The sequence below is a fragment of the Rhododendron vialii genome, chromosome 12a (assembly GCF_030253575.1).
Source record: "Rhododendron vialii isolate Sample 1 chromosome 12a, ASM3025357v1".
NCBI lineage: Eukaryota > Viridiplantae > Streptophyta > Magnoliopsida > Ericales > Ericaceae > Rhododendron > Rhododendron vialii.
In genome coordinates this window covers 31121795-31142964 of record NC_080568.1, presented here as the reverse complement: position 1 = coordinate 31142964, position 21170 = coordinate 31121795, and the positions used below count along the sequence as shown (strand labels likewise).

General features: G+C 38.9%; 4 protein-coding genes across 6 annotated transcripts in view; 3 read left to right on the top strand and 1 right to left on the bottom strand.

The window, feature by feature from the left end:
- Positions 1–20662, bottom strand: part of LOC131312026 (probable beta-1,4-xylosyltransferase IRX10L) — a 70160-nt gene extending 49498 nt beyond the window's left edge. The window contains exons 1-5 of one of the 3 annotated variants that reach the window (XM_058339727.1): positions 20306–20591; positions 20059–20196; positions 16200–16588; positions 15429–15670; positions 14400–15049 (exon numbers count right to left, since the gene is read on the bottom strand). In XM_058339727.1, the coding sequence (XP_058195710.1) occupies positions 14536–15049; positions 15429–15670; positions 16200–16588; positions 20059–20164 (1251 nt within the window). In that variant the 5' untranslated portion in view covers positions 20165–20196; positions 20306–20591 and the 3' untranslated portion in view covers positions 14400–14535. Of the gene's footprint in view, positions 1–14399; positions 15050–15428; positions 15671–16199; positions 16589–20058 lie in introns of those variants that run through there. The other 2 variants (XR_009195687.1, XM_058339726.1) reach the window with 2 other exon arrangements.
- Positions 503–5009, top strand: LOC131312032 (succinate dehydrogenase assembly factor 2, mitochondrial-like). Its single transcript, XM_058339732.1, has 5 exons — positions 503–598; positions 826–926; positions 1029–1155; positions 4406–4474; positions 4570–5009. Exons 1-5 carry the CDS (start codon positions 518–520, stop codon positions 4714–4716), a joined length of 525 nt encoding a protein of 174 aa, XP_058195715.1. The 5' UTR covers positions 503–517; the 3' UTR covers positions 4717–5009.
- LOC131312030 (uncharacterized protein At4g14100-like) lies at positions 5416–7167 on the top strand. Its single transcript, XM_058339730.1, has 2 exons — positions 5416–6029; positions 6874–7167. The coding sequence occupies exons 1-2, from the start codon at positions 5558–5560 to the stop codon at positions 7062–7064; spliced, it is 663 nt and encodes a 220-aa protein (XP_058195713.1). The 5' UTR covers positions 5416–5557; the 3' UTR covers positions 7065–7167.
- LOC131312028 (chromophore lyase CRL, chloroplastic-like) lies at positions 8568–13974 on the top strand. The gene is made up of 9 exons (XM_058339729.1): positions 8568–9036; positions 9904–9953; positions 10839–10899; positions 11005–11040; positions 11242–11292; positions 11925–12017; positions 13058–13162; positions 13272–13364; positions 13683–13974. Exons 1-9 carry the CDS (start codon positions 8869–8871, stop codon positions 13824–13826), a joined length of 801 nt encoding a protein of 266 aa, XP_058195712.1. The 5' UTR covers positions 8568–8868; the 3' UTR covers positions 13827–13974.
- Positions 20663–21170: the final 508 nt, after the last annotated feature.

The following is a 21170-nucleotide window of genomic DNA, read 5'->3' as shown; positions in this document are numbered from 1 at the left end:
ATCTGAGAAGTCATTTGAAAAGGAGAATTTGTCAAATTGTGAGCTTTTTCTGGTTTATTTCTACGATCTAAATCGTTCGTGTTTCAGATATTTTTAGGATCATTAACCATGTTAACGATTGTATGAATCGACTTCGAATTAACCTATAATCGGAGCCAATAAAAGTGAATTTGTTTTCCAGAAAATAAACTTGGCAACACTGTATGAAAACCATTTCATCCAAAACGGTGTCGCTTGTATAAGCTTAGCATGTTGAAGGAACTAGAACGCGAATTCATCAAATTGTGATCTCATTTCGATTTTTCTATATGATCTAAAGGGTTCATGTTGCAGATCTTGTCAACAAGATAAACCATGTTGAAGATCATAATAATCGAATACTTGTAGGTACATAATCGGAGATAATTTTTGTAAAATTGTTTGTATGAAAATAGATTTGGGTGCACTGTATCAAACCCCTTTTATATCAAAGAATAAATTCAGCAGAAATGGACCTTCAAGCATCGGTTCATCGACAATGGCGAATTTCAGAAGGGCTCTGTTCAGCTTCCATCGATTCCTCAATTCCACATCTACACCCGCTCGGATCACCCCTATCATCTCTCCGATCCCTTCCGAATCTCTACTCTGGCACATTCCACCTCTCTCTCTCTCTCTCTCTCTCTCTCTCTCTCTCTCTCTCTCTCTCTCTCTATATATATATATATATATATATATGTATATGTATATGTATATACATTTATATGTAGTTTATGTGTGTGTGTGTGTGTGGATATGTTTGTGTATGCATAGCTATTCATCGTTTCCGTTTGCATTTCGTATTGGATCAGGCCTTGCGTTGGTCCATTTTCGCGTTTTTGTTCTTCTAATCAGTCGCTGGATATTGATCTCTCCAACGAAGAAAACAAAAGGCGGTTATTTAACAGGTTAGTGTTAACAAAATAGAATCATAAATCACCCCCAAATTTTTTTTTTGAATTTTGGGCCTGAATTTATGAATTTGAAGTATTCGGCTGATGGTGGTGTAGGCTGTTATATAGAAGCAAGCAAAGAGGGTTTCTTGAGCTGGACTTGGTTTTGGGGAAATGGGTTGAGGAGCATATCCACTCTTTGGATGAAAATGGAATTAAGTCCCTTGTTAGTGTACTTGACCAGGTAATTCTGTTCTTTTGTATGCTTTGGCTTCGCTTTTTGATTATTTGTCTCTCTAGCCCATGCCCCATACACGATGGCACAAGCAGGATTTATACTCAATGGGGCTCGAACTACATCTACATGTTAAAAGGCCAATTTGGTCGCTATTAGTACCGTGCTAGTTAAATTTATCATCTTCTGTTTTTGTTTTTGTCATTTTGTTTTTTTGTGTTTTTTTGGAAATTGCAGTTCTCTATTAAAAATCATGACTTTCTTTCTAGATTTGGTTACCGGAGTTTTTGCATTTGTGTTTGTGTGGCTTGATATCAAATTTTCATACATAGGTTGTTTTTTTATTAAGTTGTATGGTTATATCAAAAGCATTTTTGCACTTGCACGGTTTGCTACTGTGGTGGTACTTGTAATTTGTAACCTCAACTCTTTGCATGGGATCTTGTTAATCACAGTTCTCAATCTAAATTTTCAACGCATTTGATGTTTATATTCTGCCAACAATTTATTAGAGTCAATTTTTGCTACATTTTGATGCTCGGATGCATCCCTTGAGACAAGCATGTGTTTTTTTTGTTGGTAATTAACCATTTTATTAGAAACCGGGAGGAAAGATCCTCAAGAGGTACAAAGAATCAAAGGCATGAGCCTATACAAGGATATACCACAACTGAAAACTAGAGCCTATACAAAAGAAAACAACTAGAGAGAAATGTGTCAATTCTGACTGAGCTGGGAGGATAAAGCTGTAGACTTCACATTCCTGCTTTGGGAAGCTTTCAACCTGACATCGAATCTGACTTGTCCTTTAACAGCTGAAGGAGGCTTTTGAATGCCTCAAAAAATTCGATGATTCCTCTCTTGCCATACAATAATAAACTGCAGCAGCAAAAGCAAGTCTCCTTAGAAGATTAGGAAAACCCTTCCCTTTGAGATTAGAACAGAACCAGGCAATCTTTTGAGACCAAAGGGCAGGACCGAGGGGGATGTGGCAGAGATCAGCAATGGCAGACCACACTTGACTGGAGAAGGGACAGTCAAAGAGAATGTGATTCAGAGTCTCAGAGAGCTGATGACATAGAGAACAAGTAGAACTACCAATAACTCCCCAACTGTGGAGCTTATCTTTGGTTCGTAAGCTCTGTCTAACAGCCATCCATAGTATGAGGCCTTGGAATATTTTTTGAGAACCAAACTTACAACCTTGTGCGAGGGTGGACTTATAGGATGGTGAATCCTAAAGGCATTCCAAGCATTGAGAGGCCTAATACTTGGATGAAGGTGAACCATCCCAAATGATAGAGTCAGGAACATTGGGATGAGGCATAAAATCAGGACAAGGAAGAGAGAGAGAAGGCAAAGTCCAGATATCATTATATATCATGCAAGAAACTTTAGCTGCCATAGTAATACCAGAATCCAACTGAAAGTGATGGCCATAGTAATCAAGAAGAGGCCCAGCAGGGTGCCAATTATCATGCCAACAATAAATAGAAGATCCATCACCAATGATGTATCTGATAAAGGGTCTCACTTTAGGTCTGAGCTGAAGTAACTTTCTCCATGTCCATGAGCAAGAAGAGGGAATGGTCATTGACCAAAGGCATTGATTCTACAGATAACTCCATTTGACCTATAAGGAATTCTGATGAGAGCAGATGGCCCATAGATGTTTAGCCATTGCAGCGTAATTCCAATTCCTAATCCTCCTAATACCAAGACCTCCCTTATTTTTAGGACAACAAAGAGCTCCCAAGCAACCTTATGGGAGTGATTATACTTGGTAGATCCTTACCAAAGGAAGTTCCTCAAAAAGGAGCTCAATATGCTTCCCAGCCTTGGGTAGAATGAAATGCATAGACCAAAAAACTTGCAAACTGAAAAGGACAAAGGTAATAAGCTGAAGCCTCCCAGCAAAAGACAGAGTTCTACTGGCCCAATGATCAATCTTAGCAGAAATCTTATTAATAAGAGGAGCACAATCAGATGCAGAGAGTTTGGTAGAGAGAAGAGGGACCCCAAGGTACCTCACAGGAAGAGAACCAAGCTGAAAACCCATAAGGTTACAAAGTCCGAGCTTTTCATGTTCTGAAACACCAGCAATATAAGGCATTTATCATATTGAGTCAGCTATGTGAGAGTTTGGTAGAGAGAAGAGGGACCCCAAGGTACCTCACAGGAAGAGAACCAAGCTGAAAACCCATAAGGTTACAAAGTCCGAGCTTTTCATGTTCTGAAACACCAGCAATAAAAGGCATTTATCATATTGAGTCAGCTATGTGAGCTGTTATGATCTCTTCAAAAAAAAAAAAAAGCTATGTGAGCTGCCAATATTGAGGATTATCCCATCAAGGCCAAGGCTGCAAAAGCTTGTAGAAGACTTCAATTTTTCCGTGGATTGAGCCGGGGGGGGGGGGGGGGGGGTTTGTAGGTCCATGCTGTCAATGAATGGAACCCGATAAATTTATTATACATGGGTATTTGTGAGCTCTTTATCAGTCTTTTGTGACCTTGGTACTCAATTTTGGACGAAGTATGGTGTTTTCAGCTATACTTTAGTGCAAACTGACGCTCTTTGTAATTCCTATTACCTGTGACTACTTGTTTTTCATATGTTTTCCCAGCAAGCAGCTTCCAATGTTTCTCGGTCAAATACTTTCACCTAGCTGAAATTTCAAAGAGTGCGCTGTAGCCTATCTTCCCCCTAAATAATTATCTCCCTTTATCCTGTGCTTTCTCAGTTCTCTGGAGAAGAAAATTTTCGCTGTACAGTCTCATACTATTTTTATCCCTCCTTTCTCACATCCTCTATCAGGTGTATAGTGGGTATTACTTCAGGGCAGGTATAACTTTTTGCTCTCTGTACCCTATAGAACCACATAGAAACAGAAATATTCCTAGTCTATTTTACTTGAAGCACTGAAGAAAACCTAACTAAACGATGAACTAATTAAAAGAACGACTTCAATACAAAGTTTATAGATGTACTCATGTAAGCCTTCTACTTTTATGGAACGTTTGTCAGAGTTTAGACTTTGTTTGGATGACAAGAATTGAGAGGTGGAAGGGAAGTCAAATTTTAGGTCTCCTTCGTTCCATTATTTGGGTGCATCGAAGACCTAGAATGTCATTCTAGGTTCATCTTCTATGTCAATCTTTTCAAGCTAATGATGCCATTCATTTTGGTAGGGTTTGGGTTGACTTGCCTTTACTTGGCTCATTGGCTGACTATGTTAACCCTTTTCATATTTATCTGCAGGAAAACCCGGATTTGTGGAAGTGGCTTTCTGACCAGGAGAAACCGCCTGAGGCAATGAACATCAATCCTGTAAGAATCCCCCTTTGTCTCTTTGGTTTCTTCTTGGTTGTCTTTTGTCCATCCTTCTGTATTTTGAGTTCCATATGATCTATGCCTGAAACTAGGTTTTTTGTGCTGTACGTGAAAAAGTTGTGAACAACCTTAACAATTACGCGGCTCCGGAGACACGGGCAACACCTGAACAACAATGGGTGAGAGGATGGGATGATTTCAAGAAAGGACAAGATGGCCCTGTATCTGGGAATCAGTAGCTTGCCGTCCCTCAAAACTATTTTGTATAGTGGTTTGTTTTCTTTTGCAGCTAATAATGAATGTTGTTACTTGTGATGGATATAGTACCTTATTTAGGATTGGTGATCCTAATGTAATAAAAAACTGGCCAAGGTGAAAGCCAAGAGAAGTGAGAAGCAAGAACCTTGTTCCCACTTCCAGGCCTGTGCGCTGTTCTTAACAATTCCCATAGAGAGTTTTCCTTCTTGATGTAGTTGTGCTTCAGATGCTTGATCATAGCAGTGAAAAATCTGATTCCATGTTTTCGTTTCAATGTGGAATTATCTCTTTTTGCATATTATTGATGATGGGTTTTTCCATTTTCATCGCATTTCTAGTTTCTGCCTCTCCAAGGTTCTGCGATTATAGATAACTTTGCATTTTTATTCATACTTGCCTCTCCAAGGTTCTCTGAATCTTATACTGCTACTGATGGTCGATTTCTGTGTCATCCATTTCCGAATTGACGCGGCAACTGATGGTCGATTTCATTTCTGGAAATTATTTATTTATTTGGTTTTTGGGGAGGGATAGCTCGGTGGTGATAGGAATTTCTGTATTCTCTCCCTGGTGGGTTGAAGTGAGAATTTTTAAGTGCTGGAGACGAAATTGTAATTTAGAGGGAAATATCCGAGAGCATTTTATTCCAGCAGGGAGGATAAAATCCCAACTCCTAAAAGTTCTCCAACCGCAACCACAAGTCCACAACTCTCTCTCTCTCTCTCTCTCTCTCTCTCTCTCCTTCCTTTTGTCCAGTGATCCTTCACTGCTGAAGTACTCCGTAGTAATTGACTACCAACAAAAGGAACTACTCCATTATCCATGGCCTCCACAACCCATACCATCTCATTCTCTCTCCTCACCCTCCTCCTCCTCATATCCTCTCTCTCCTCCCCTTCAACCGCCACAAACCCAATTCCATCCCCATGGCCTTCCCAATTCCACTCAGTCCTATTCATGAACAGCAGCGGAACCCTTCAGAAGACGGACTTATGGTACGACTGGCCCAATGGCCGAAACTTCAACATAATCCAGACCCAACTGGGGACACTCACCTACGATCTCGAGTGGAACAACGGCACGTCGTATATATACACGTTGGACTCGGACCAGAAATGCAGGGTCTTGCATTTCGAGGTGGGGATCCTCAGACCCGATTGGCTTGACGGGGCGAATTACCTTGGACAGAAGTATATGGATGGGTTCCTTTGTAATGTGTGGGAGAAGGTGGATTTTATTTGGTATTATGAGGATGTGGAGACTAAAAGGCCTGTTTTTTGGGAATTCTATACAGGTTCGAAGAGTTGAATTTCCATCTATGTTTTGTTTTGTTTGTGAAATTGGGTGAAGGGTTACTCCCTTTTTTCTGCCTATCTTGACACTGAAATTCGTCTGCAGCATTTCCCTATTCTCATTTTTCTTAAAATCATTTTCCTATCTAGCGGGTTGCTCTATTTGACAGTGAAACTTTGGGGAATTATTCTATCTACCTTGCGATTTGGTTTCTGAACGAAAAAGTTATGGGAACCGACCCAATAGACACCGACCGTGTTCACAAACGGCACGCGAGACCCACTCGGGGTCCCGCATTTTTCGAGTGGCCTTGCGTGCAACTCCGGGTCCCGCGTGCCGTCTGTGCATGGTCAGTGCACATTAGGTCGGTTCACATAGAAGGTTCGTTTCTGAAATTGGGTGATGGGTTGCTCTGTTTTTGCTCTCTTGTGACAGTGAGAGTGGTCTGCCAAATTAACCAACTCTCATTTTTCCCTAGAAATTATCTTCCTAAATAGCTTATATTTAGATTTTTTTGAACTCCGGGCCCGCTCACTCTCATTCCAACTAAGCTTTGAACCAGCCCACATCCAATAGCAGGGCCCAATTAAAGACCGGGGCAGATCCCGTCTAAACCGGCCTCTAAAATATTGATAACACATAGGAGGATTTGAACCTTAAAACTAGGAGAGAGCAAACTCTTAAATTGCATGTCTTGAGCACCACGCCAATCCCACGGGGTTTATGTTTGGGTGATAGGTTGAACTGGTTTCGCCTTTTCGAACTGAAACTGTCTGGAAAACTTCCACTGCTAATGCCCAACCATCTTGTTTACTCTCTCTCTCTCTGGGTTTTCTCTTTTGCAGGATTTAGTGGGCATGTGATGACATTTGAGGTGGGAAAAGTGCTCGAGGATGCAAAGTGGCAAGCGCCTCTGTACTGTTTCCAGGAGGCTCAAGAGGAAAAGAGCTCCCTCGTTGAATCTTCCATGGCTGCTGGTCTTGGTCCTTTTGGAGGCTTCGTGAGAGAGCCTATCACCACTAAAATTCAGCTCTGATTGTAACTAGCCACTCATCTTGTTTTAGCAGTTCTAGGCTTTTCCATCTGGAAGTTGTGGGTTCTGTTTGGATCCTTTGCTTAATAAACTTGAGTTTAGAGCATCTGATTCTCTTGCTTGAATATAGGTTCCACAAATTATTCTCCTCCAAGAAAAATCACCATGGTGGAGTAAATATTGAATACGACGGTGATACACTGTTTCGATAACTGATAAAAAGGACCAACGACGATGAAGAGGAGAAGGACAAGGAGTAGGAGCTTGCTTTAATTAAAGTAGGGGCGGTGAAATAGAAGATCTAGGTGACCAAATTTTTCTCTTGAAAAGAAAATCTCTCTTTCTTCTTCATTCTCAACAGGAATGCATCAAGATAACTGCCGTTCCAATAGATTGGCATGTTATGAACTCAGAATTAATCACTAGGTGATGGTAGAGAGTCAAGGAGAAGGAAGCCGTGATTCAAAAACTTGCAAGTTATTCCTAGTTGAATGCGTAGTTAAGTTTATATATAAATAAAAGTTCAATTTTTAGAGTTATTCACGTGCCCACGCAAGTTGGCCTGGACGCTCAAGTATGAAAAAATAAGAATTATACTAGGCAATAGAGATGTCATACAGGGCACTGCAGTGCTCACAATATGGTCAAGGCATCTCCAAGGTCAAATCCCCCTGTGGAGTCCCAATGACATTTAGCGCGAATCAGATCCAAAATCCTGACTTTAAAAATCCTGGCAAATTCAACGTAAATTTGGCACTTTCAAGATGCCATCAATTTTGGTGTGTGATGCGAAAACTTCTTTTGATCAACTCAGTTAGTCATGATTTTTGCCGTCTTGCATCTCACTAGGAGATTAATAGTTCGAGTCTTTTCACCTGCGTATATGCGTTCTTCTGTTAGAATTATTTCTCTCCCAAATGGGGGCTTGTAGTTGGGTTGTGTTTATAGCGGTTGAATTGTTAGGTTTAGTTATTTCGTAGACTCCGACACAAAAAATGTAGTGTCTCTTGGTCTGTACTCTGTAATTTATACGTAATCTAATAATCTCTCTTATCGATTGAAAAAAAAATGACTTATGTGGGTTATTTTGATAACCCAGGTGTCCAATTAATTTACGTGTAACTCGATTAATTCTGCGGAACCAATTTCTCATCCATCAGCAATGGCCTAATAATTAAAGCCGAAACAAATAGCACCATGAGGTTCATATAAATATTTTTGTTTACGTCATATATAATATATATGAAGTACAAAGTATAAATTCAATAAGTTCGAAACACTACATCAATTATGAAAGCCCAACAACACAACCAACCAACCAATATAAGAGAGTACATTATATAGGGTAGAAATAAAAAAAAAGAAATAAAAGAGAGTACATTATATAGGGTAGAAATAAAAAAAAAGAAATAAAAAGTCCAAAAAAAAAAGAAAGAACAGCAGGTGAAGATTTGAAATTTTGACTTTCTAACAAGATTGAAGAGCGCGATCGATCCAAGCCGTTGGAGTCGTGACGGGTGACCAAATTTTACATGAAAGTTGGGAGATATCAGCCGCCAATCCTTACAAATAACACTATAGGATTCGTGGTGTGTACGCAGCGTCTGCTGTATGAACCCTCGGAGATAATTTCCCCTGGTAGTAATTTCGTTGGACTAGTGGTTCAAGAATTCCCCAATCATCTCAGCGAAAATCCCTCAACTTTTCCAATTCTCAGCTGTTCGAACTTCAATTGAGTAATTGACTGAAGAAGATGGGTTCTGGGAAGAGACAAAGGTGGTAGTAACGGTACTAGTAGCTTTAGGGTATGGGCACTGACTCGGACTCGGACTCGAACGGGTGGAGCCGAGCTCGGGGACTGGTATTGAAGACGCTGGTTTTGATCGGAGGGGCCGTGTTGCTCAAGCGCCTCACCAAGTCCACCACTCGCTGGGACCATACTCGTATTGTAGCTCAATCCCTCAGCGGCGTCAAGGTACCCCACCCCCTCTTTCTATACCAAGATATGACTATATCTGTATCTGCTAATTTGTATTCTTGCTGAGCATCTCCAGCCCTTGCTCAAATTGAGTAAAAGCTGCTGCTGCTTTTTTTATGAGATAACCAGATGCCCAGCCAGCTTGCGCGCACCTAGATAATTCCGGGGCCCTGGGTTAACGCTGGGTAAACCTCTAGTGGCCTCAAGGTTTCGAATGTTTGGCCTCCGTGAGAATGGAACATGAAGCAATTATTGATTTCTCATAAGCACTTGGCCGATCTTTTGGTTTGAAGTACTCCAATGCAGTGGCGGACCCAGAAACTTTCATTAGTGGGCACACAAATTAGTGAACTTAAGAATTAGATCTAACAGATATCCATATGAAAGGGAACGTAGAGTAATTTTAGTGAAAACTATCACATGTTTATCAGGTATAATTGAAATGTCTAAGAATATAATAGTAGTTCCGCAAAAATTGAGTGGGGACCTGTGCCCCCATGGGACCCCACATAGGTCCGCCCCTGATCCAATGGGTAAACCCAAATCTAGGCACAAATTTGAGCAAAAGCTTCAAATTAAGGCATAATTGTAAATTTAAGAGGGAGAAAAATAGCCTTGCAAAATTTGAGTAAGAACTCAAGTGTCCCTTGATTTGAGTAAAACTCAATTTGGTTTTGGTTTGAGTCAAGGAGTGGAGTAGGGTTTTTACTTTTTAGGGTTCTTACTCAAATGTTGAGTTAGAGTGCAAAAAAAGGGAAAGGGCTAGAGATGGTCGGTATTTTTGTGTGTGCACTTTTGGTTGTCTGTTATTCATTTATGTTACTGTGGTGATACTGATTTCGAATATATTGGCTTGACTGGTAGTGCTCTAAGGAGCAAGCATCTAGAGACCCCGATAACCACTTCAATTTCAGGTACTTTTTCGAATCCTACCAATTTGAATTAGTTACTAAATACCACTTGAATGATCCATCTATATATGTATATCTAGTAATTGGTTGTATGCTTTTATATGTGCATACACGCCCACATATATGCATGTATTGGAGACTGTACCCGTGTTTGTGTGTGTATGAATGCGGGTCAACTTGGTATGAAATGCAGTTTTGTTATTTCTAAGCTATGTTACTTGCACTCTTATATGAAGTACTCAGTGTAGGACACTCAATACTTGGGCAATGGTATGAAATATGATGTTTTTAGTTGCACATTCACCGGTGAATCTTGTTTAATGGTTGAGTTTACTTCCTAATTACGCAGGTAACTGTCATATTATGCATGAAAGGATATATGGCACCTTTAATCAGGATTTACTTTAGAAGATGGTAGAAAAGTATTTGCAGAAATGAGTGTCTTGTTGTGGTTCAGTGTCCTTGACGTGAGAATTAGACAAGTCTAACAGTTAAGACACATCCCGCTACCCTGTACCTGTACTCAAGTCCGTGTAGTGTACTTCCTAAGTGACCTTAAGTCAGTTTTTATTGCGTTACACGGGTACAACTCTGAACTTATTTCCTTTCTGTTGACCATTGTTGTTAACTCTTTTAAGTCCATGATGGCTTTTCTTGGAGCCATTTTATAGATCTCGGCTTCAGCTTGTTGATCGGTGATTTGGAGAAACATAGTTTCTGTTTGTTTCATGATGCCTCTAAGTGCCTAAAAACTTTCACCTTTGCACTTCATGGCTTGAAATTTGCCAAGTGTTGCATTGTTGCATTTTCAAGAAGAAATTATGACATAACTATGTTCTGGAATAAATTTATGAAGAGTTACCTGCTATTTTTCTGCCATTTTTTTAGATGGCTTGCATGCCCAGCTGCAGATATGGTGGATGGTTCAAAGGTTCTATATTTTGAGCAAGTTAGTATATATACCTTCATACGGAATTTTTCTCTCCTTTCTTTTGATTGGCAATCGTGAAATATTTCTGGTTCATTAAGCATACCCTTTGTCGGGACTTGACAGGCCTTTTGGAGGACTCCTCATAAACCTTTTCGTCAGGTATACCACTAAACTGAATCACTTGTTTAAATACCTGCACGCTTCAGTCTGGTTATCTACGATTCTACATAGACTACATGTGTTTGTTGTTTTTCATTTTTGCTTAAGTGATCACTTGGATATTAAGCCATTGGAATTTTTATCTTTTCTAGGAGGCTTTACTTTTATCCCTAATGATTTCTAACAGCTCTCTTGTTGCAGAGATTTTTTATGGTGAAGCCGTGTGCCAAGGAGATGAAATGTGATGTTGAGGTGGGGCTTCAAGTTTGTTTCATTGTTCTGGGTTTGTACTGTGTTTCCGGTTGCTCTTACTATTACGATTTTCTACTGCTACTACTTTCCTCTGTCATGACTCGTGATGTTGTGCCATGCAAATTTGATATCAGTTTTAGCAGAGGGATGAGGAGATATGGTTTTCAAGTTTCATGTTGTTTAATTTTTCTCTTCCACATCAATATGTCGTAATCATCACTCCATCTTCTTCACATTGGATTAGTTGGATGTAAAACTGTTGCTTGCTTTGTATAATATCTGTCACATAGGATATTGATTGGGTCTGATAGTTCTCAATAATATGGCAGTAATTTTTCTGTAATCTGTTCTTGTTTGGACCATCATTTTATACTAGCCATCTAAGCCTAGACTAGCTGTCGCTTGGATTTAATCCCTTGACTATAATAGTTGAGTTCTAATCATGTCCTTGTCCTGTTGTCCATAAATTATGTTCTATTGACATGAAATTTATCAGGATTCTGAAACCTATGTGCTCTAGATGGTAGAGTTGGTAATTTTCTTCCTAAATCACCTACGCACTCCATGTACTGTTTGTGCCTTTGTGGAGACGAATAACATAGTATAATTTCTCACTTTTACTCGATCGGCAGGTAAGTACGTACGCCATACGAGATGCGGAAGAGTACAAGAACTTTTGTGATCGCTCAAAGGACCAACGACCACCGCCGGAGGAAGTTATTGGGGTAAGTTTTCCAATGCAATAAAGCCGAAATCTTAGTTTTCGAATGCATGTGCTGGGATCTTCCGACTTCATTATGCTGTCTCGTGGTGATATTAGCTTGTGATGAGTAGGAATATTTGATTTGCAGTTTCGCATATCATTGTTCAGATTCTAAAGGTGAAAATTCGCACCATTTTCTAAGGAAATTAACTTGAAGGACGTCATTGGTATTATGGTAATAGTTTACAGATGTGCGGTTCATGTATCATAGCTCCAATATATCCAAGCATGTACTACTAAAGCTATGCTTGTAGTTTTTGTTTGAGCTCCTGTCTCGGCCCTGGTGCCAAATGTTTTAGTTTCAATTTTTGCAAAATATGGTTCTCAAAAGGAAAAGGGTCTTTCTAGTTTCTCATTAAAAAAAAATTCAAAGACAAGGACATCAATAGTAACTGGAGACAGATGGGTTTCCATGATATATTGCTGTAAGATATCTTACGTATGTGACTCAATCAAAGCAGATATTCATTTGAGCTCACGCTCCGTTATAATAACGAAAAACTCTCCTGCATCTCCCTGCCAGCATCCATTTATTTTGCATCTCTCCTTCGCGTACCTACTCCATAGTCCTAAACCTTCTATTTCTTCTTTTTCTTCTTCTCCTTCTCACTTTAGCGGACAAATGTAGCGAGATACACAAGTAGGTATCCCGGAAAGAGTGCATAACTTTACAACACATATATAGGTTAGGATTGCAAAGGGAGTTCAAAACAATACTAGATCCAAGTTAAGCTCACAAAAGTTGGCGTGCTCTGTCTTAGCAAGTATCATGTTTTACCATGGAACATACACACACACGGGTGGAGGATCAGACTACAAAGTTTAAAACTAGCAATAAGCATGGATTAGTGTCGATGAATCTTGGTCCTATGCTTATAATTCCACTCAGTATTTTTGCTGAACTTGGAAGCTAAAATTATCTAACTTTAAATCTTTATCAAACTCAATGCTTTCGATACTATCTTTGCCATAACTTCATATTGTTGTCTGTTTGATGTGTAGGATATTGCAGAACATTTGACAACAGTACATCTTAATCGCTGTGAACGTGGAAAGTCCTGCTTATATGAAGGTTCAACTCCACCAGATGGATTTCCAAATTCCTGGGTATTGGCCTGTTCATACTTTTTCCTTTGTGCTGCCTTTTCTTTTTCTTTCAGCGCATTTGTTTTCTTCATTTAAGCTTAATGTGCTTCCATTTTCCCTTGTATTTCAGAATGGTGCAACACACTGCACCTCAGAACTTTCAGTTATGAAGAATAATGAGATACATTCATGGGATAAGGGTTATGATGATGATGGAAACCAAGTTAGTTTTAATGGCTCTGTATTTCACTGCGGTACCTATAAGAATACTCCCTCCATCCCATAATTCTACTCCATTTTGAAAGTTGTGTCATTTCAAAAACACACTTATGTGCACAATTTCTCAATTTTTTTATTGCACCAATTTGAAGAACTAATATAAATCTTTAAATTGGTAAAAAAGTCGAAAAAAAATAATTCACTGAAGTACTTAATATTTTTTAGTCCAAATTATGACACAACTTTCGTAATAGACTAAAATTATGGGCCTGTGGAGTGATTCAAAATCTCTGATAACAGTTAATTTTGTTTTGTATTATAGGTTTGGGGAGTGAAAGGAGGTCCATATGAATTCAAACCCGCACCTGCCTCAAGTTTTGTTGACATGTTTTCTCCTTTGACTATTCCTCCACTGTCCATGGAGATGGAGAAAAGAATAGAGGGTTCATTTGTTCTCCAAGAATGATACTAACATTCTTAATATTTTCATCATATGTAAATCGATCTCCATTTTGAATGTACAAAGCGTTTCTCGATCAGTTATGTAATCAGTTTTCATGAATGTTGCGAACGACATGTTACAAAAAGGTTATATAGGGTTCTATTTCCGCTTAGGTACTAAATGAGTTAATTACATAATAGGTACAATCGCAAGAAATTGATCCAGATGTTGATGACTGTATTTCACGAATTCTTACGCAAGCTGTCTTGTATCTGAGGTATAAGAAGGAAAACTACCCGGAAACCTGCGATGTTCATTTATAAGCCAAGCAGCTTGTGATTAAAGAGAGTCTCATATCTGGTGATTGGTTAAAGAAGTTTTACGACCTGGACTAAATACCCTTCAGATTTTCACAAAACACAGAGAGTGGAATGTTAGCATTTGTCAACTTCTCCGACCTGCTCAGGAGTTCTTTTGTTCAAGTCGTAAGCCATCTCACGACAAAGTTGGAAATGCAAACGATAGCGTTGTGAAGAGTAATTCTTCTTGGATCACTGGCAGTCAACTATCAGCTCAAATCCTAATACCAATAATCCCTTTTGAGAAAATCATCATCTGAAAGAACAACTTATCCGATACAAAATCCAATACATTTTTTCAGTTGGTAAATTTTTTACAAACAATAATGAAGGCAAGACTAAGAACAACTCATCAATTTCAAACCTACAACCCCCTACCAAGGTTTCAGGTCAGCCACAGGGCCTGCGGTCCAGTTCAAGACCTTCTCGCCCGCCTTCAAGTAAACGCTCTTGTCATGTGGCAATTTACGAGCGAGTCCATTCAAAATTTGGTGGAAAGCATCCCCAGATTGAGCCGGTTGTGGGAACAACATTGCCTGTTTCATTGAAGGGTTGGCAAGCAATCTTTGCTTCCTTAATATTACCTCAGGTGGAATAGAAGTGAGAATAGTGTCTAAATTCGGAACATCTTTCTCATCCACAAACACCCCTATATCTTCCCATGGGATTGCATCGGCAAAAGGGAGAACAATGTCGTCCGCGATGATGACAGGGATACACCCGAATATTACTGCTTCGACAAGCCTTGGACTCCATGGCGCCCACCCAAGCGGGCACAGGCAGAAAATTGCTCGTTGCATGTCCTCGTAGTATGTTGTGGGGTGCTCTGTGGAGATGTCAAAAAGAGGATTGTCTTTGAAGTTCTCCCACACTGCCGCTCGCGCACCTCTGCCAAATCGGAAAACATACCAAAATAAGGGAATCTATAGGTTTATCCATAGAGGAACACAAAGGTTGTGTTTGGATCATGGTTTGTGGAGAGCTTGTAGAAGGGGAAAGAGGATATGGAAAAGAGAAGAAGGTATATTTTTTAGGGTTCAGTAATGACTTTGATTCTCTTAGGCTGTATTTTGATCTGAAACATAGGCAAGGAAATAGAGAAGCTGAAGGATCTAATAGCTCACAATGGTTGGATCCTTCAACTTTTCAATTTACTTTAACAAAAAATTGGTCCAAACACAGCCTTTGTAAATTTCTTCACAAATCCAAGATCCAAACAGAACCTAAACAAACTTTGGAAATTAAATCTTCTAGTCAAGGGATATACCTTGCATAATAACCACCTTCTGGGTCATTCCCTACATCATAGAACAAGCCTCGGAAATACACAAAAATGGAGCGAGGAATATGCGGGGGGATCAAATGGGCTTCCATTTTCTGAGGAGGAGCATACGGGGGAATTGTGATTGAGCCGTCTTTTAAGCAAACATGATTCTTTTGACCAAAAGTTTGAACCAAGGTAGCGCGCTGGAGCAATGTAAGTATTCTTCTTTCAATAGCTTTTTCTTCCTGTAATAGCACAAATGAAAGTGAGCAGCCAGATAAGAGATCAACTTGGGAAGAAAAATTGCCAGGTAAACTGTAAAATGTGACACTTCAGAAATGGTACAGACTTAGATCAGGACACCTAAAAGATTGAAACTAAAGAGCAGATGTAAAAATTTTGACATGCATCCAAGCAATAGATCCAAGGTTCCTAAGTCCGTTCTTACAAAAGTGGGAGCCTGATCTTTCTGTTTTGAATGGGAACTTTCCCTGCCTAATGGGTAACCTTTTGATACCAATGAGCAATCGTTTTTCATCATATACCAAGGTGATTGGATTTGCACTATCGGAAACAATTATTCGAATGCAAAGAGGAATCTTACGCTCCCAAAAGTCGGGACAACTAATGGCGAAGAAATTAGAGAAAAAGCTTCTTACTAAGTAGTGAATCACGCCCCAAAATCATTTGAAAACAGATCAAACAATCCATCAAGGTTCCTTCCTCGTAGAGAAATAATGACAGAAGAAATTAGAGAGAAAAAAAGCTTCTTACAAGGTAGTGAAAGCATGCCCCAAAATCATGTGGCACTATGAAAAAGTGATCAGCCCCTTCTGTCCTATTCCAATAAGGCCAGTTAGAAGAAATAAGCTGTATTGCACTCCTCATCATTCGTGGTGATTTGAAGGGTAAAGGGAGGCCATTTGGTGTGAGATCGCAAGTGCTGTACACAGGGGTATAGAACCAGTCAGCTTCTGCCGGATTGAGGGTTCGTACAGGGCTAGATAAAAGGAACCGATGCATGAAGATCTCGGCGGCGAACATGTGGGTGAGGCATCTGGGATCCTTCTGAAGAATCTTCTTGTTGTATTTGCTTGGAAGCTCGTAAACAAAAACTTTTAGCCTTCCCACTGGATCATCTTCCAAGACATCTCCGGCACTACCTAAATTGTCCAAACTCAAGCTTAAGCAAAGACAACATAACTTAAAAATCAGGGAGCAGCATCATGGGCAACGTCTAAAGGTTGATTGATTTCAAATTACAACCAATAAATGCGCACAGAGAAGATAAAACTTGCTAAAGCACGCGAAATTCCTTCACATGTTTTTCTAAATTTTCTTGAAATAAACATTTTGAATGACAGACACATTATTACAATATGGTACTCCTTAAACGGTTATGAGCACATTTTTCTGAAAGAACATTAAACCTCCCCTCCCCTTAACATGGTCTAGCAAATCAACAAAAAAGTAGGTGTGGATAATATCGGGAAACATAATTGTCAACAAAAAAATATAAGAGAAGTTTTTCATCATTCCTCTGATTATTTGTAACAAAATTTTATCTTGTGAAATTTTGATCACAAATCCAAAAGGGATTTGGGTTTGGCTTCTACTAGTTCTGTTGGTCTGTTTTTCAAACAGACTGAGTTAAGTCCAAGTTCTCTCAGGGCTCTTGCCTGCACTTCCGACTAACATCCCGGGAAAAAAAACGGGGGAAAGGAATGATCCTTACACATGACACTCAAAGCTTTATCATAACTTTTCAACTGCAGTAATAATGTGGATGAGCCTGATTTGCACTTTGACAAGGTCAGGAACAAAGCTGAAGCTAGAAACTTGCACAACATGAAAACCGTGTCTAATGTGTTTTGTCAAGAGTTAGAGTTTTCCTTAATCCACACTCGACACCCTTGGTTTGAGATAAGTTAGATGCTAAACCAACTGAATCCAAATGACATTGCCGTATATCTAGCATTGTCTTCTCCACTTTCAATACCTTCATAGCTCCTAGAATACTTCTTCTTTCTCTCTCTTTCTTGTTTTTAATTACGAGTTTAATAGAGACTGAACCAATAGTTTCAAGTATACGGCTTTGCCTATGAGCAACTCGACGTTGAAGATCATCAGTCATGACGCAACTACAAGCAAACCTTAAATGAAGGATAAGATGTAACTTGTAAGGTGTTGAAGACACTCCCAATCATTCAGTTCTAATCTGATCTCCTGAACTAAAGTGGACATCATCCCACTGACTAACGATTGCCTGCTAGATTATTGGTCAGTTCCAATAAACAACTGAAATGTTCTTTAAACATCAATATCTCACACTCTCTCTTGCTCTTACTCACGAAATGATTAACTACATGAAGCCAGTAATAATTGGTTCGGTAAACAATATCATGTACCAAAATCAACCAATTTCCCTTTTCACTCTCGGCTTTGGATCCTTTGGCCTGTTGTTGTGTAATCACTTTAAATTACCCTTGGGTCGTAATGAATACAATCGCCCAATACCATCACGTCCAGTAAGTTTTCATCGCACAACTCCCAATTCCCTAAACACTAGCAACAATGAAGATGCTATTCCCTAGAGTTGGGTCCCAGACTGGGTAAAAACGTAAGTTGAAGAAGTTTTACCCTGTTTGGCAGCCGGACCACCTAACAGATGCCCATCACATAACCTAACGGTCTTTATCATCAAGTATTGATCATGGAACCCCATATTCATGATGCCAAGGCTTAACGAAAATCAGTATTCCACCTTGTCGATTATGTTACTAATCAATCGGGACAGTTAACCAAGCGGTTGTGCAGTTGCATTTAGTGCAGTGGGTCGTGAGTTCAATTCCTACAAAGAACAAGTTGAAATACAATCTACATATGTTCTAACTTCCACCATGATGTAGGATTTAGGCCTTCACCAGATGTAGTACTCCAAACCCTTAGTAATGAATATGTATCAGAAAAAGAAACACAAATAAATAAGTTAATCGAAGTGTGAATTTAGCCTAGATATGTTCTAAACTCTAATGCAATCTATTATTGAGAAGCTAAGGGCTAAGTATAAAACCATGACAAATCCAACCCCAACCAAGCAAAATCTCGGACATGTCTGCATGTAACACTACTGAAGTAATTGTGTATTTAGACGGACTGAAATGTGTTCCACTATGCACTAGATACAAGATAGAATGTTGATGCCGAATTAGATATGGGATTGGATGACAAATTCCCTGAGTGCATTTATGTCATAAGTTTGATTGGCCAAATTAAGACATGGGATTGAATTTACAAATTCCGTGAGCGCATTTAGGTAATTTGAATGTAACAGTTGGTGGAGGCTGGAGGAATATTACATATAGTCATATACATTGGCAGATAAATCCTACTAAACATAGGTATGAATGTAAGAAAAACTGCATAAACTGAATAAACTGCCCATATCAAACTGAACAGGTGGTTTTGGCTGGGTTTTTTTTTACCTTGAACCGGTCTGGTCGGTTCTTGAAATGGAAATAAATTCAGTTCTCCATTTGGGAGCAGTTAGAAAACCGAACCAACAGGTTAGCAAGTTACGCTCCAAGTTTCCTAGTCTAACATAACGCTACCAAGCTTAGTTATGAAAACACTCTTTAAGCCTAATTGTTATTTTGGGTTTTTTCCTATGGTTATTTGCTCAAATAATAAAACTGTAAGAACATGTTGCATTTGGTTAAATACTTAAATTAGGCGCAATTTCAGTTTATCCAGCAATTTAATTGGCCCAAGTCGAAAACTAAAAAACCGATTAAATTGCACCAAGCCGAACCGGTTGACGCACAATGAGTTCGTGCGGCTTAGTGACAATGGCATTCTGTTTTGCAATAAAAAACTGACCAAGCCGAGCCATTTACATCCCTAAACATGGGATGCAACGCTACCTTAGAAACGTGGTATTGCTAACCCCTCACTATTAGTCCGATAACATTAATAGTCATATCGTCTTACTCGTCCAACAGCATTATATATCCAATCACTATTTGCCTCACTCCAATCACACACGAGCTAAGAGAAATGGGATTGGCCCATTTTGCTTAAATGATTGGAATAAAAAAAGGAAAAAAGAACGGCATATCAATTTTACAATTTACATCTCAGTTCATACCCAAAAAATTCCTAAAGAAACCACAATAAAAGCAGCCCTTCTCTTAATTCGCGGGCATTGTCCAAATCCATTTACTTTCCTTTTTCATTTTTTCAAAAATTATTTTGGGCCCTCAAGGTTGCCAAAATCAATAACCCAAGGTAAGGAAACAATCTAAATCTCCGATCACTCATATTAACATCAAAATGGAAGTTTGTAACTTCATATTTCCCTTGTCATAAATTAATTTGGGTCCTCAATTAAGGTGCCCAAATCAATAACCCCACCAAGAAAGGAAAGAAATCTAAATCCTAGATCACCCCATAAGAATGTCAAACGAAAGTCAAAGGTAGTTAATCCTAGTGAAATCAAAACAATATCAACCCAAGAAAAAACTTTTAGCACCAAAAAAAAAAAAAAAACCCAAGTAAGAAACAACAAAGAAGACAATAAATCCATAAATATAAATCAAATCCATATTTCCAAAAGATTATCAAAAATTCAAACCTGAAATTCGCTCAGTTGGTTGACCCCTGCCTCTTTCGACAGCCCCAATCCTTAGCACAAGACCAAAACAGACAAGCCCAAGAAAAGCCCACCTCCAATCCTTCATCACTGTTCCCTCTCTATCCTGATTTTACAAATCTTGAATTTCAAGAAAAAAGTATTAACACAAAGGAAACCCAAGCGAAAACCCAGAAAGGGTGTTGCAAAATAGTAAGCCCCTAAGAAAAAGAGAAGAAAGGACTCTTACTTAATTAGAGAGAGGTTAGAAGTCAGTAGTAGATGAAAGGGTACTAGTTGTTGAATGAGTTTTCTTAAAAAAGCAGAGAAATTTGGTGGGCTTTCAGGTGGAAGAGAAAAAGACAGCTTTTAAGAGATAGAAATAGACAGCTCAGAGAGAGAAGGCCAAGGTTTGAAAGAGAAATGGGTTTGTGAAATTGCTTGAAGAAACAGGGAAGAAGGAGGAGGAATGGGTTCGGTCAAGCCTTCAACTTCCAAATATGGTATTTGGATTCAATCATGTACCAATAGAATAAAGAGACTTATGAACTTTTTTTTCTTGTAGATTACTGTTTCCATTTCTTTTCTTTTATTATGTCTGGTTATTTCACCAAACATCCTGTAAAACCATTGGAGTAGTATATACAGGTTTATGTGTAAATTACTACTGTAGTTGACTTCTAGTATGTTTTGGTTGATACTAATTTGTAAACTCTAGTGGGAAATTTGGGAATTTAATTGATGTAGTTGTGGAGTGATGAATTAAATACTAGAAGTTAAAGTTATGCTAAATAAATGTTAAAAAAGTTTTTTCTACGTGTCCCGTTCCACTAAATTCTTATTTTTTAAGTTCTCATTTTTCGTTTTATAAGACGGACAATTCTCTCACAATACATCATGTTTAATTCAAAAAATAAGTACTTATTTTTCTTAACGAAACGGGATGAAAATCAAGTTCTAAATATTTAGGATCTGGCAGAAGAAGCACCTCCAGCCTAACTTCTCCAAGATTAGATCCTGGGCCCAAAATAGCTACAAAATCTAGTGTCTTAAATCGTTTTAAAAATTTCTCAGCAAACATTCAAAAAAATTTAGTGTTTGAAAAAGTCATATTC

What these genes read in the sequence shown, in the direction of transcription:
- LOC131312032 (XM_058339732.1), top strand. Translation starts at nt 518, where the DNA reads ATGGCGAATTTCAGAAGGGCTCTGTTCAGCTTCCATCGATTCCTCAAT. An exon ending in TTGTTAGTGTACTTGACCAG is followed by an intron (nt 1,156 to 4,405) that starts GTAATTCTGTTC and finishes ATTTATCTGCAG; the next exon opens with GAAAACCCGGATTTGTGGAA. An exon ending in AGGCAATGAACATCAATCCT is followed by an intron (nt 4,475 to 4,569) that starts GTAAGAATCCCC and finishes GCCTGAAACTAG; the next exon opens with GTTTTTTGTGCTGTACGTGA.
- LOC131312030 (XM_058339730.1), top strand. Translation starts at nt 5,558, where the DNA reads ATGGCCTCCACAACCCATACCATCTCATTCTCTCTCCTCACCCTCCTC. An exon ending in TTTTTGGGAATTCTATACAG is followed by an intron (nt 6,030 to 6,873) that starts GTTCGAAGAGTT and finishes TCTCTTTTGCAG; the next exon opens with GATTTAGTGGGCATGTGATG.
- LOC131312028 (XM_058339729.1), top strand. Translation starts at nt 8,869, where the DNA reads ATGGGCACTGACTCGGACTCGGACTCGAACGGGTGGAGCCGAGCTCGG. An exon ending in CTCATAAACCTTTTCGTCAG is followed by an intron (nt 11,041 to 11,241) that starts GTATACCACTAA and finishes CTCTTGTTGCAG; the next exon opens with AGATTTTTTATGGTGAAGCC. An exon ending in ATGGATTTCCAAATTCCTGG is followed by an intron (nt 13,163 to 13,271) that starts GTATTGGCCTGT and finishes CTTGTATTTCAG; the next exon opens with AATGGTGCAACACACTGCAC.